The sequence below is a fragment of the Ailuropoda melanoleuca genome, chromosome 2, assembly GCF_002007445.2.
Source record: "Ailuropoda melanoleuca isolate Jingjing chromosome 2, ASM200744v2, whole genome shotgun sequence".
Taxonomy (NCBI): Eukaryota; Metazoa; Chordata; class Mammalia; order Carnivora; family Ursidae; genus Ailuropoda; species Ailuropoda melanoleuca.
Window position 1 is genome coordinate 112388919 of NC_048219.1, and position 12984 is coordinate 112401902.

The following is a 12984-nucleotide window of genomic DNA, read 5'->3' on the forward strand; positions in this document are numbered from 1 at the left end:
CATATATAGAGTCTTCCATTTTTAAGTAGAAAATACTGAAACTTAGGTTTCTAGGATTTATTTCATGAACAATTTCAAATGTAGGAGTTGATTAATGAATTATAATTAATAGTAAATATAAATTTACTTCTAATTGGGAAAAAATCACTACAATATCCTCTGATAATGTAAAAATTTATACATGCAGTAATAATTGATTCCTTTTCAGACAAATATATATTTGACCATCAATGTCAGGTTCAAGACAGTCTGGCCATGGATTCAGAGCTAGCTTGAATGCATGGGACCCTCTTCAACACCTTTGGGAACAGTTATTGTTATATGTGCAAACCCATTTGGGCATAGATTGGTTGCTGTGATTATTTACAATGTGAAGGTGCATTTTGGACAAGGCACATTTAATATATCAAAAAATAAATTAGCTACCCAATAAATGAATAAGCTAAGAAAAATCATTCCAAAATGTTGATGCTCTTAATTCCAAAAGTTGATGTTCTTAATTCATAGTAATATATTCTATAATTAACGTGCAAAATATGAAGATAATACAGTGTAGTGAATTTTAGCAAGTTTATTTTATCTGGATAATTGTATCATTTATCTATTTCTCTTAAAAGCTGCTAATCTGAGCATCCAATGATAAGAAACTTTACCAAAAAAGTCAGATTTTTAGGCTGTGTGTATCAATGACATGACTCAAATCAATAGGAAGGCTACTATAGTAGAAAAATATTTTTTCAAAAGTAATTTGATTACAAACAAATCCAAGGGGCACAGCTTAGCTGAGTTGATGAAAAACTACTGGAAATAAAATACTTATTTTGACAATGAAGTACTATACTCTTTATTATTAAAAAATAAACCAGACAGTATTTTTATACTAGGCTGTATATTTAGATATGCTAGCATATTAACACATTTGAATAAGACATTATTTTAAGTAACCTATACATGTTTATAAACTAAATAAATGAATAAATATGTATTTTCCAAAACATGTTATCTTAACTTCATGCTTCAGGTGAATGCAATCCATAATTTTATTTTTTTCTTTAAAAGAGACTATAACATTCAGTGCATCTTAAAGTTCTTTACTATAACTTCAGATAAAAGAAATGCTGATAAAATTCAAGACTAATTATAGATAAATGACTCAGGAATGTTAGTGCCTACTATCCATCATGTTAAAACATATTACCTTGGTTGCATCCACCATAAAGCCAGGATCTAAAAGACCTCCATCGCTGTGATCATGACCCACCTCATACATGTTATAAGATGGGTTGCCAATTTCTACATTGATTCCTCCATTGATAATAGGCTGTCTTCTAATAGTTTTTGTCCTAGAATATGTGAACATTAATATAAGTATAAACTGTCTCAGTATTATAATCATGATACATAAAGCTATCATATTTGTAGATTTACTGACTTGTTTTAATATAACTCATAGAGAGTTCATAAATAAAGTGCATTCAAAATAAATGATATTTAACAAGTTATAGAAGAACCAAAAAAGTCTTAATATGATAAGTTATTTCCCCAAATTATTTATTTTTGACAGCAAAAAAGGCACTTGGAACATATTCCTCTTAAATAGCTAATATATTAGTTGAAACTGAATATTCACTAATTCATTATTTTTTAAATTCACTTTTACCCTTTATTTTTGAAAACTATGACTAAAAGTAGTGATAAAGAATCTTTGAAATAGGGATGCTGGGGTGGTTCAGTTGGTTAAGCGGCTGCCCTCAGCTCCGGTTGTGATCCGTTGGGTCCAGTTTCACACTGCACATCTTGTTCAGTGGGAAGCCTGCTTTTCCCTCTCCCTCTGTCCCTCCCCACAACTCCTGCTCTCTCTCTGTCAAATAAATAAATAAATAAATAAATAAATAAATAAATAAATACATATCTTTGAAAAAGATATTTTTTTCGTATTTGACAGTGAGAGAGAGCGCACATGAGCAGGGAGGGCAGCAGAGGGAGAGGGAGAAGGAGACTGCCCGCTGAGCAGGGAGCCAGACGTGGGGCTCCATCCCAGAACCCCAGGATCATGACCTGAGCTGAAGGCAGCTGCCTAACCAGATGAACCACCTAGATGCCCCTGAAATAGATTGTTTTCAATCCCCAAGTCATCCTTTTAAAAAAAAAACTGACTCAACAAACACTTTTTTCTGGATAATAACCCTACAGACAAGCTACTCCTTCCAGATCTTTAAAACTGCATATTCACATAAATTGAAAAATTATACTTCCAGGAACATCTAAAATTAACCAATGTAGAATTTGTGAATGAAGTGCACAAGTTGTGATATATAATACATATTCAGTATCATTGTATTGACATCACTAATCTTACACATTAAGATAATAGACCGCACTGCAGAGACTCTTGCTGTTTCATGGAAAAACTACCACAAATGTAAAATTCTACTGAAATTTTAATTAATATGTCCCCTTGTTAGTTTTGTTAGAATATATAAGTGGAGCCATTCCATCAACATAACAAGGGAGAAGAGCTTCCTGAATTATACTCACTTTAAGATGAAACAGAAGGATAAAACGGTTTGAAAACAAGATTTTGAGGTTGGAATAACTAAATCATGTTTTTAAGAATTCAAAAAAAATAAAGGAAAAATATCACTACATTCCTGTAACTATGTGTATAATTAATTTACTGACCTTTTGTCTGAACCATTGAATCTTACCTTCTTTTTCTTTTACAAAGCACTAAACCAATTACTAAGGTGGTTATCAAAGTCACCAAGAGGACTAGAGGCACAATAATGGCGATGCTTCCTGAAAAAGAAATGAATGCATAGTTGAACAAATAAATGAAGTGAATTAAAAATTGATATAACTGGGGGCGCCTGGGTGGCACAGCGGTTAAGCGTCTGCCTTCGGCTCAGGGCGTGATCCCCGGTGTTATGGGATCGAGCCCCACATCAGGCTCTTCCGCTATGGGCCTGCTTCTTCCTCTCCCACTCCCTCTGCTGTGTTCCCTCTCTCGCCGGCTGTCTCTATCTCTGTCGAATAAATAAATAAAATCTTAAAAAAAATTGATATAACTGAATACTTTATTATACCAAATCATTTGACCATTGATGTAATGCAAAGTAAAGCTCAGGCTGAATGTCTATATTCTTAGTTCATAACTATGTTACTGAAAAATCACTCTCCTATTAAATACTTGATCTGCTGGAAATGTTTCTTTAGATATCTTTCATTTATGTGTTGCAGTTAAATACCTTGAGGTTAGAAATGCTGATTTCTTTGTCAGTCTGAGTTTGATTCTCACTACACACATTTACTTGCAATGATGTAAGTAAGTGCATGCTGGTAACTTCTTGTAAATCAATGATGACTGAACACATACTGACACAGTTCCACTGGCTACAATCCCACCTTTAGTTTTGTTCCTTTAGCTATAAATACTCTCTATCAGTGAGTACGTGTAGCAAATCAGATGGCAGACTGGCCAAACAGAAGTACATCAGTGTTCAATTCAGGTAGACATAGCCTGAATATCAGTTTCACAACTTACTTAGTGTGAGCCCTTGGAAAGATTATTTAAAACTTGAGCCTCATGCTCCTTGCCAATAAAACAGAGACAAGGAGACTTGCTATACAGGGCTAGTAGCTTGATTCAACAGAAGGGGGGGCAGGTAGGGAGGCAAAGGGGACTCTTTCTTAAGTTTCAGTTCCAGAATAATTTCAGCAAAATAAATCTGAGGGTTTGGCTTCTGTTGTAAATGTCACCTTTTCCTATGTATTTATAAAAATGATCTTAGGTTGTATCTTCAAAATGGAATAAAAGATCTATGGAATAGATCTCCAAGAGTGGTCAGAGAAACTGGGTCTTGGTTTTTATGCATCTGAGCATAGGGGAGAAACAAAATGGAGGAGAACCTCCATTTCTGCCTTGGCAATAAGAGCAACCATCTCCCTCCTCTCCACCCTTCCCCCTTCCCCAGAGGAAGGAGATAATACCCCTTTGCTGGTAACGTGATCCACAGGAAAATACACATACAGTTATGTCACTTGTGCAGGAAGAAAACTGAAAGTGAGGGTCGCTTAATAACAAGAGAGCATCAAGTAGCTCTATTAAGTACCTAATGTTAACTTTTCCAACAGATAAATATCTAGTGCCTGTGAGTCAAAGGCTTTTGTCTATTTAGAATAACCATCTGGTTGATTCAATTGAGTCAGCTAAAAACTAAAACAAACGAACCTCAAAACTAATTGAAATTTTTTGTGGGGATCTCGAATGGTTCAAGAATGAAATATTAGGAATAATTAAATATATAAATTTTCCTCTTCAAATACACATTCATGTAAAAATACTGTGATAGAAATGAATGGCACTATTAACACAATCAGCAGCTGCTTAGGGACTACAAAATAGTAATATAGATAAGTTTTGATAGCTCTAGACAGAAGATATCTGTGTGACATAGTCTACACCAGAGATTGCTTACCAAAATACCAAAAAGTCTTTATTAAGGAAATCTCATGTATAAAATAATCTACTTTGGAAATTTAAAAATCATTTGTTTAAAATAACCAAATAACTACCTCTTTCATGCAAGAAAAAAACTGACTTGCCTTATTTAGTCAGATTCTAAAATGTAAAATTCATTTTATTATTTCATGTTCTTACCAGGCCTATACAACTTAGTGGGTTTGATATTATATTACCTTCTTGGTTTGGGGAAAGTGAACTTTATATGAATGTGTGATTTATTAGTAATTAATGAAAGTAGAGAATCTGGCACCTTGGATAGTAATTAACATTTATCCACAAATTTTAAATACCAGTGAACAGCTTGGTCTCTTCATAAACTATGACTTCAACTGACTGATCATGACTTTATAAATATCCTTACTTCATTATTTATCCTTTTCCCCCTTAAAATTTGTGGTAAATTGCTACATATACAATACTTACCAATTCCAGTCTTTGGGTATATGAAGTTACTTTCCCTTCACTGACAATTATATATTATTAAAAAAAAGATTTTATTTGTTCTATATAGTTTTTATTCCTATATAAGTAGAAATACTGTTATGTATACATGCTAAAAAACTTACCGATCTCTTTCTTTTTCTTTTTCTTTCTGCCATCTGTGATGGCAGTTCTAATTCCCTACATTGCAGCACTTTGTTTAAGGGCCTAGACTTCTAAAATGTCTGTATAACCAATTAAAGTAACTGCAATAATGCTTAGTGTAGCCGATAAATAATGCAGGAGGGCAACTGGACAAGTTTTTAAAATTGGATTTTATAAAATTTTTATATCAAATGAAACAATCGGTAACATATTTTTAAAAGACTCAGAAGACAGATATTTATCAAAATAAGTATAGAGCAGTAACTATATTGTAACATATATCAATCAAAGTTTACTGCAGGTGATTTTTTACTTTTAGCTGTAACTTATTGGTGGATTGTTTAAACTGATTTTTGAAAAAGCACATTCAGTCTTATTAAAGATGGAGAGGATATCTCAACATCTTGATAACCTTGTCACCTAAAATACAAGTCTTTCTCTGCAACATTGTTCTGAAGACTTGTTACACAACACTTTCCCATTAGAAAGGACTGTGTTATCAAAATATTAGGTTGAAGAGACCCTTTCCCTGGGAGAGGCAGGATAGCAGTTGAGATAATAGATGGCAGAGCCAGGCTCTCTCTGTCCAAACCTCAGCTTACTAGCAACATATCCTTGGGCATATTAGTTACCTTTGTCTCAGTTCACACAACCATAAAATGAGAGTCATCATTAATATGACCTCATGGTAATGTAAGTAGGATTGTCTATCATGTAGAAAGTACAATATACATGTTTATTAAAGAATTAAAAATATGTATTGCCATAGAACTGTGCTTGATTGAGTAGGGGAAGGTGATGAAATCATTTTGGGACATGTTGAACTTGAGATTCCCATGGAATACAGACGATATAGACATTGCCATGGATATAGCAATTGTGCAGTGGGATCTATGTCTCAAACTCAGGAGACAAACCAGGATTGAGCATAGAAACATAGGGGTAATCAACATAGAGTTGGTGAGGTCAAGAATTATGGACCACCATGAAGAGTGTGTATACTGTAAGTGGAGAATGAGTTGCCCAGAAGAGACAGGGAAAACATATCTCACAAAGAAGAGAGCTGCTTTGAGAGGTAAGAAGGGAACCAGAATAATTCAGTGTCATGGAAGTAAGAGGAAGAGAACCTTTTGTTTATTCGTTGAATTTATGGTGGAAAAATATAAATATTAAACATGCCATTACAATTAATCTCTTTTGATACGTTGCTATATTCTGCTCCTAAATTCATGTTCACATATATGCATAAATGTGAATGTAGATATATTTTTGTGATTAGGATCTTTTCTCTTAAGCATTGTGATAAACTATAATTTTAAAAATCTTAAGAAAATAGCCTCACTTTGTATCACTCTCCCTCTTGTCTCCTTGATGCAAGCACGCTGGTCTTTCAAAACCTTGAGCATCTCTAACTCTTTCCTGTTCCACAGCTTTTGTATCTGCTGTCCCTTGGTTTTGAAATACCCTCAGCTTCTTCTCTTTCTAATCCTTCAAATCTCAGCTTCCGTATCATTACCTCAGAGAAATCACTCCTGACCTCAGTTCTCACCTGCCATTCTTTTACTTTTGCTTCTTTTTTTTTTTGCTTCCTTCACAGAACCAATCAAAACTTAGAGTTATTTCATAAATCTGCATGTTTACTCATTTGTTTGCTTCCTTGTTTTATTGCTGTTTACCCTTCTAGAACCTCAGCTTCAAAGAAGAGGCACTGTCTCACTCAGTGACTTGTCTCTGGGATCTCATTCAGTACTTGACACTTAGTTGAGGCTTGATAAATATTTGCTTTGGAAGAATTAAGACAAAGGCATTATTTTGTTGCATGTTTCACTTATCTCTCTATATTTGCAAATTTTTGGTTCACATAATTAGTTTTTTTTCTCCTATTTTAAAACAAGATGATATAAAAGAGACAAGGGCAAAATAGGAAAAGAGGAAACACAGCTCCCTAACAGATACCACATCTCTTTTGTCACTGTACTAAAATACAGCATCTCAGTATTACTGCCTCACAAATGCTGAGTATATTCTTATCTTCTTCAATTTTAGCAAATATGAATAGCATAATTCAAACATTGAGCATTCACTCCCTTAAAACTTTAGGTAAAATTTAAATAGAAGTACCCAAGGAATATTTTATCATATTTAATTTAAAACTCTTCAAAATAACTTCGGAGGAGTCAGACTAGCTTTTTTTAAGTGGCAACTCAACAGAACATGCTAGGATAATAGATCTGTTTAATCCCACAGGCTGATTTTTTTTGATACTTTAAACACCAATGGCCAGAAAACATCAGCATGAGTACTCGGAGATGATTAAGAAAGCTGTGCATCAATTAGAAAGGTAAATCTCCATGCCTGCTGACAGTAGTCAGGCCAACAGAAGCAGTGTCTTCTTTATTATTCGAAGGTCCAACGATTATGGAATGCTTCACACTGTTAGTGGAAACGCAGATCTGAAAACACACTGCTAAAGTATCTGTCTTTCTTACTGGGCAGATGACTTCTCTCCAAGTTTGGGGAACATTAGACAACCATTAAAAACTACTGGGCTTTACCTTAGGTAGGATCAGTTTAACTACCTTTTTTGAGTTATTGAGGCAAGTTTCTCTAAGCATAAATGTCTGATGATAAGTGCCTTTTAATAGTGTCATTATGTGGTCAACTTTGCTCAAATTTAAGAAAATTTGACATTTACATAGCTAATAGCCCTTTCAATGGGCATTGATACTTTCATTAAATTTAATGACTTTAAATCAGTGATGGAAGGAAGGACATCAGAATCTTTGGATAAAGGGTCACAAATACTTGCAACTCTTTCTGTTTGATAGTCCCTATTTTAGAACTGCTGTATGTAATTAGAGGCATTTGTCTTATAAGGGAGCTTTTTGCCCCTGCAAATAATTGGAGACACCACCCTCCAACAAAAACACCTGTTGTTCGCCTCCCCCAAACCATTTCCAAACACCAAACTTTCCCTTGTGGGTGGAACTTACATAAAATTTGAAAACTCAATTGATGTGCTACTTTGTATTCTTCTTTTTTTCACAGAGTTTATCAATACTCAAAATTGTTTTTGACTCTTTAAAAAGCTATATATCTCATTTGTCTTAGATAACTGAGAAATCACCAAAATAAAAGGCTTGTCTCCACAATTCTCAACTTATAAATTCAGTGTGTTCTCCAGGTTGATAAATTGAAGTGCATTTTTCATTTAAAAGAAATGCTATTAATGATTGCTGAGTTTTGTAACTGGTTCACAAAATCATATGTAAATTAGTGTACCTCCAGAACAATTATTGGTAATATGGATAGTGAGCCCTAGATCCTGGGAAGAGAGAATAGGAAGGTTTTTTTTTTTTCTTTTCCTTTTGCAGTATCAAATTAGGCAAGGTATATTTTGTTTCCTCTGCTAACTTTTATAAACCAATTCCTCAAATCTCAGTGCCCTATTCCTACAATAATGTGCCCATAGCTTTCCAAAGGCCTTTCCCCTTTCCTTCCCTAAGGACAACACACAAATTCCAGGGTAAACCCCAAACACTCTATAATCGAAGATTACTCATCTCATCTCTGAAAATTCAAATATTCATGTCTAGGCTATTTACTCTAGATCTATTTGTCATTTTTCAAAATGCTCATGCTTATTAGCCCAAATTAATCTCTAAATGGTGGGACTTTGGACAGTGTTGCTTGAAGGATCTTAAGCAGTGACAGAGAAACTATCTGGGGGCAGGAGCAACAAACAAGTAGGTCAGCAAACACCAGGATCCTGCATCTATGGTACAAAAATTACATACTTTTGACTTCGATAATGCCTTTCCTTTTTCATAAACTCCATAGTATGTTTCTTTTTGTTTTCATGAAAGTTTGTTTCACCAGCAGTGATGGACTAGAGAAAAATTGCTAAGGTAAATATTTATCCATCAGTGATATTATTTTTCTTCTTCAAGAATATGCTTACCCATTTGATAGATATTCCATATTTCAAAAATTTTTCACTCATAATAAAATTAATGACAATATATGTGAATTGGGAAACTTTATTTTTGACTATCATTTTGAAAATCTTTATAAAATCATTTAAAGTTATTAAAAATATATTCATGGACATACAATGATGATGTGGACGGACTTTCATATCAGTGACTTGTCCTAAGACTACAGCTGTACAAAAAAAGATTTGCAAAATGTTGAGCTATATTTTAATACACTTCAAAACAAATATTTTGAAGACAAAGAAGCAATAAATCAACCATAACTTATTACTATTTGCTTGCTAGTATACTTTTCTTTAAGACTAACCAGTCAAGTCTGCTTTACAACAACATACTGAAATGCAATTCAAGAAAATACGCTATGCTCTAATTAAAACGTGGAATTACTTTTTTTCCTGGAGCATTCTCATATCCATTGTGATATTTGCTGCCTTGGTAGCTAATGTACATTTCCCCAGAAAAGGTTAGGTTAGGTTTGCAGATGTGCATTCTGAAAACTGCCAGAGTTTGAACTCTTGCTGCTTGAAAGAGCCCTTGAATGCTGGATCCTGTCACCAGGTGAGCTCAGTGCTCCATCTTTCCCAAAACACCTGCATTGCGATACATGTCCAGCAAAATTCCATGAAGGACATTTTCCAACACTCAAGTCCCTCAGTAATGGCATAAAAAATAATAATTTCTGTACCATATAGAACACCCAAGATGTTTTAACCTGAGGAACTTACTTGTGTTAATATGATCAGACTTGCTGCTCTTTGGGGCTGGTCTCTCACACTGTGTGCCTGACCAGTTGGTGGAACATCTAGAAAAATTTAAAAAAAAAGAGAAAAGAAAGAAAGAAAAATTGGTTCATAACAAAACTCACAAATCTGCTAATGTAGTAACTTCAGCTAAATGATGGAGAAGCCGGCCATCATGTAAGAGTCATAAATATTAGGTAAGAATTCTGCTAATGTCCTGTGTATTGCCAGTATGCTGAGGGAACTTCCACATGACTTCACTTGTTGAAATACTTTTTTAAAATTTACTATAAGTAACTTCCACATGACTTCACTTGTTGAAATACTTTTTTAAAATATACTATAAGTAATTTTCCTTATTCTATGTTAAATCTTAAATTTAGCATACTTTCTAGCAAAACTGAAATCTTAATTAAAGATTGGTAATTAATTTAAGAAGTACTGAAAATTATAAATAGCTGTGATAAAAACTGGAGTTTGCCTGTCAAGCAAATCCACCTTTATTATGTTTCTGGGATTTTTTTTTTCCCCCTGTCTTGTTTTATGTCCAAAGTGTTATTAACCATTGAACAGCAAATAGTCATCTGTCTCAGTTCAAGCTGCATAATTACTCTTCTAATCACGGATAGAGAAATGCAGTCCATTCCCATTTAAAATCAGACTTCTATTCCTATGGAATCAAGACAATGTGCCCAAGTTTTTAGTGGGAGAAGTTGTCTTACCCATATAGGTACCATGACACTATGATGAGAAGTCTAGCAGAGGAAGAAAGTAATAGATCCGATTAAAATCCTTTACTTAAACATAAATCACAGCCATATAATTAGCTGGATGCATCAAAATAAACACTGGAAGGGTTTTAGCTACATTTAAATAATGCCTATTGGCTAACACAAGATACCTCTGTGCATCTGTCAGAGGAAATCCACAGAGAGACCATTTAATTGGTTTCAGTTCTTATTTTAAATGACTGTCAAATGCCACCATATTAAGAATAGTTGCACACAATAAAAGAACAGCTTCCAGAACCATTCCAAGTAGATCTCTGTGGGCATGGTGGCCAAGTTAAATAACTGCAATTTCAAGGTTTCTGCCAAGTCTGTCATAGCCAATTCAGATAGCTGAAGCTGTTGCTGGAGCTAGGCTTCAATGATGCCATGTGAGTTATCTGGGATATTCGTGAGGACAGTATTGGCTCTCCTAAAACTTGGGCAAATCGCATAAAATCATAATGACTGAAAAACTCAAATTGTGAAAACAGAAAATTTGTTTCATTAAGGCATATATTAATATCAGCATAATTGACAATAATGTTATAATTCAAGAATAAAGGTATTTGATTAATAATGATATTGTAAAAGTATGAGTATGGATTATGGTTTAAATGAAAATTAATATATTATTAGGTCATCATTTATTCATGATCTTACCTTTTTGTTTACAATCTTTATAAAAAGCTTACATATGTATTTCCTATACACACTTACTATATACCATAATGCAATAAATCACTAATTTAGATAAACAAATTTTAAGTCCAGGCCTACGACTCTGTCTACATTCCTGAAGTGAGGTCATGGAATGAGCACGTTTTTGCATAAGTATAATAAAGTGGACAACGGATAAAATCATTGATTTTTAAAAATAATTTCTTTTCCTCAGTTGTGGTTTTGCAGATGAATGATCTAGAAAATTGTTTCAATTCTTTACAGTTTCTAATTCTTGATATAGTCCACCGATAATTCAAAATAAGGTGTTTAGGACGGTTTTGTAAATATGTCGTTGGAGTGAATTCTGATCATTGCAAAATTCTTTTTGCCTTATGTAGCTTTACATTTGTCAAATCTTCCTGAGGATGTTTTACATACTCCAATGAGGGGAAAAAAAACAACCAATACTGATTGCTTAATAATTTTATTATAGAGCTTGTGTATACAAGGCTATTTTTGTGCAGGCATATTGAATTACTGATTAAAATATAAAAATTGGCTTTTTTACATTACCTCCTTTGATAAACAAAGCAAAAAATCAGGGCTCACATTAAATAAGAGGAATGACCTGAGATATATTCTGTTATTATACTGGAGATAAGAACCTCTGGGCTCATTATTACACAGAGATGCTGAGAAGTCAAAAAATGGAATTGCTCAGAGATGTGAGGATTAACTGCTAATAGACCAGATTGTGTTCTGACATGAACACCATATATCTTAAGTATTTTAGGAAGTTATGAAAAGTATGGCTTTAGAACTCCAGAGGAGTCAAGAGAGATTTTTAAACAAAGAAGATAAGGATAGTGTGATTCTTAATTCCCAACTCTGAAATTATTTAGATAGGACAGGTGGTATTTGCCAATACTACTGATTAATTACCTATTTTATCCATAGCTTGGAAACCTGTATTTATGATGGATAAAAGAAATCACCTGCCCATGGTAATAAAACTCTTCTCTTTTAAATTGTGGAACCACATATAAATTCCTAATCTTTAGGGAATATTTCACTTATTACATACTGGAAATAACTCCCAAAGACTGTGTGGGAGAAATAATTAATTTTAACCATTACACATCTTAATCAGCTGAGGATCACCTTGCAATTTTCCCTATTCTCCTTATAAAACAATGTTTTATGGCCAAAGATAAAATATGTTCCACTGTTCTACATTTGTTACAGTTTTAAAAAATAATCTCTTTTGAGATTTTAAATCAAATAGAAATCATTATTCTTGTTTCCTACCTTACAAAATGACTATTTAAGGCATTTGCTGCTCGGTGAGTTCTTCTTCCAGTGGTTGATTTAAGACCAAGTATTTTTACCATCTTTACAGAAATTCATAAATCTTCATACTCTGAATAGACTACAATGATCAAAGTCATTAATGTCAGAGCATTTAGGAATCGGAATGTCTGAGGATCATCGAAATTTCCTGTCCAATTCCTCACTGAATCATTTGCATTATCATGCTGACTATAATATCTCTGGTATCTGCCTCTTTTTCATTATTCCTCAAGCAAAATCCACAGTCCATGCCCTAGTCATTTTTAATCTGTACTCTTACAATCCACTGCTCCCTGCTAGTCATCCTCAAACAACTATCTTCCAAGGTAGTCCTTCGTAGACCTCCCAAGAGTTAAAAA

The 12984-nt window shown here is 33.7% G+C and overlaps 1 protein-coding gene across 1 annotated transcript in view; it reads right to left on the minus strand.

Moving 5' to 3' along the window:
- The window catches only part of LRP1B (LDL receptor related protein 1B), a 1837899-nt gene that overhangs the window by 5096 nt on the left and 1819819 nt on the right, over nt 1-12984 (minus strand). The window contains exons 86-88 of the mRNA XM_034642051.1: nt 9831-9907; nt 2709-2799; nt 1199-1343 (exon numbers count right to left, since the gene is read on the minus strand). Coding sequence (XP_034497942.1) covers nt 1199-1343; nt 2709-2799; nt 9831-9907 — 313 coding nt within the window. The remainder of the gene's footprint in view (nt 1-1198; nt 1344-2708; nt 2800-9830; nt 9908-12984) is intronic.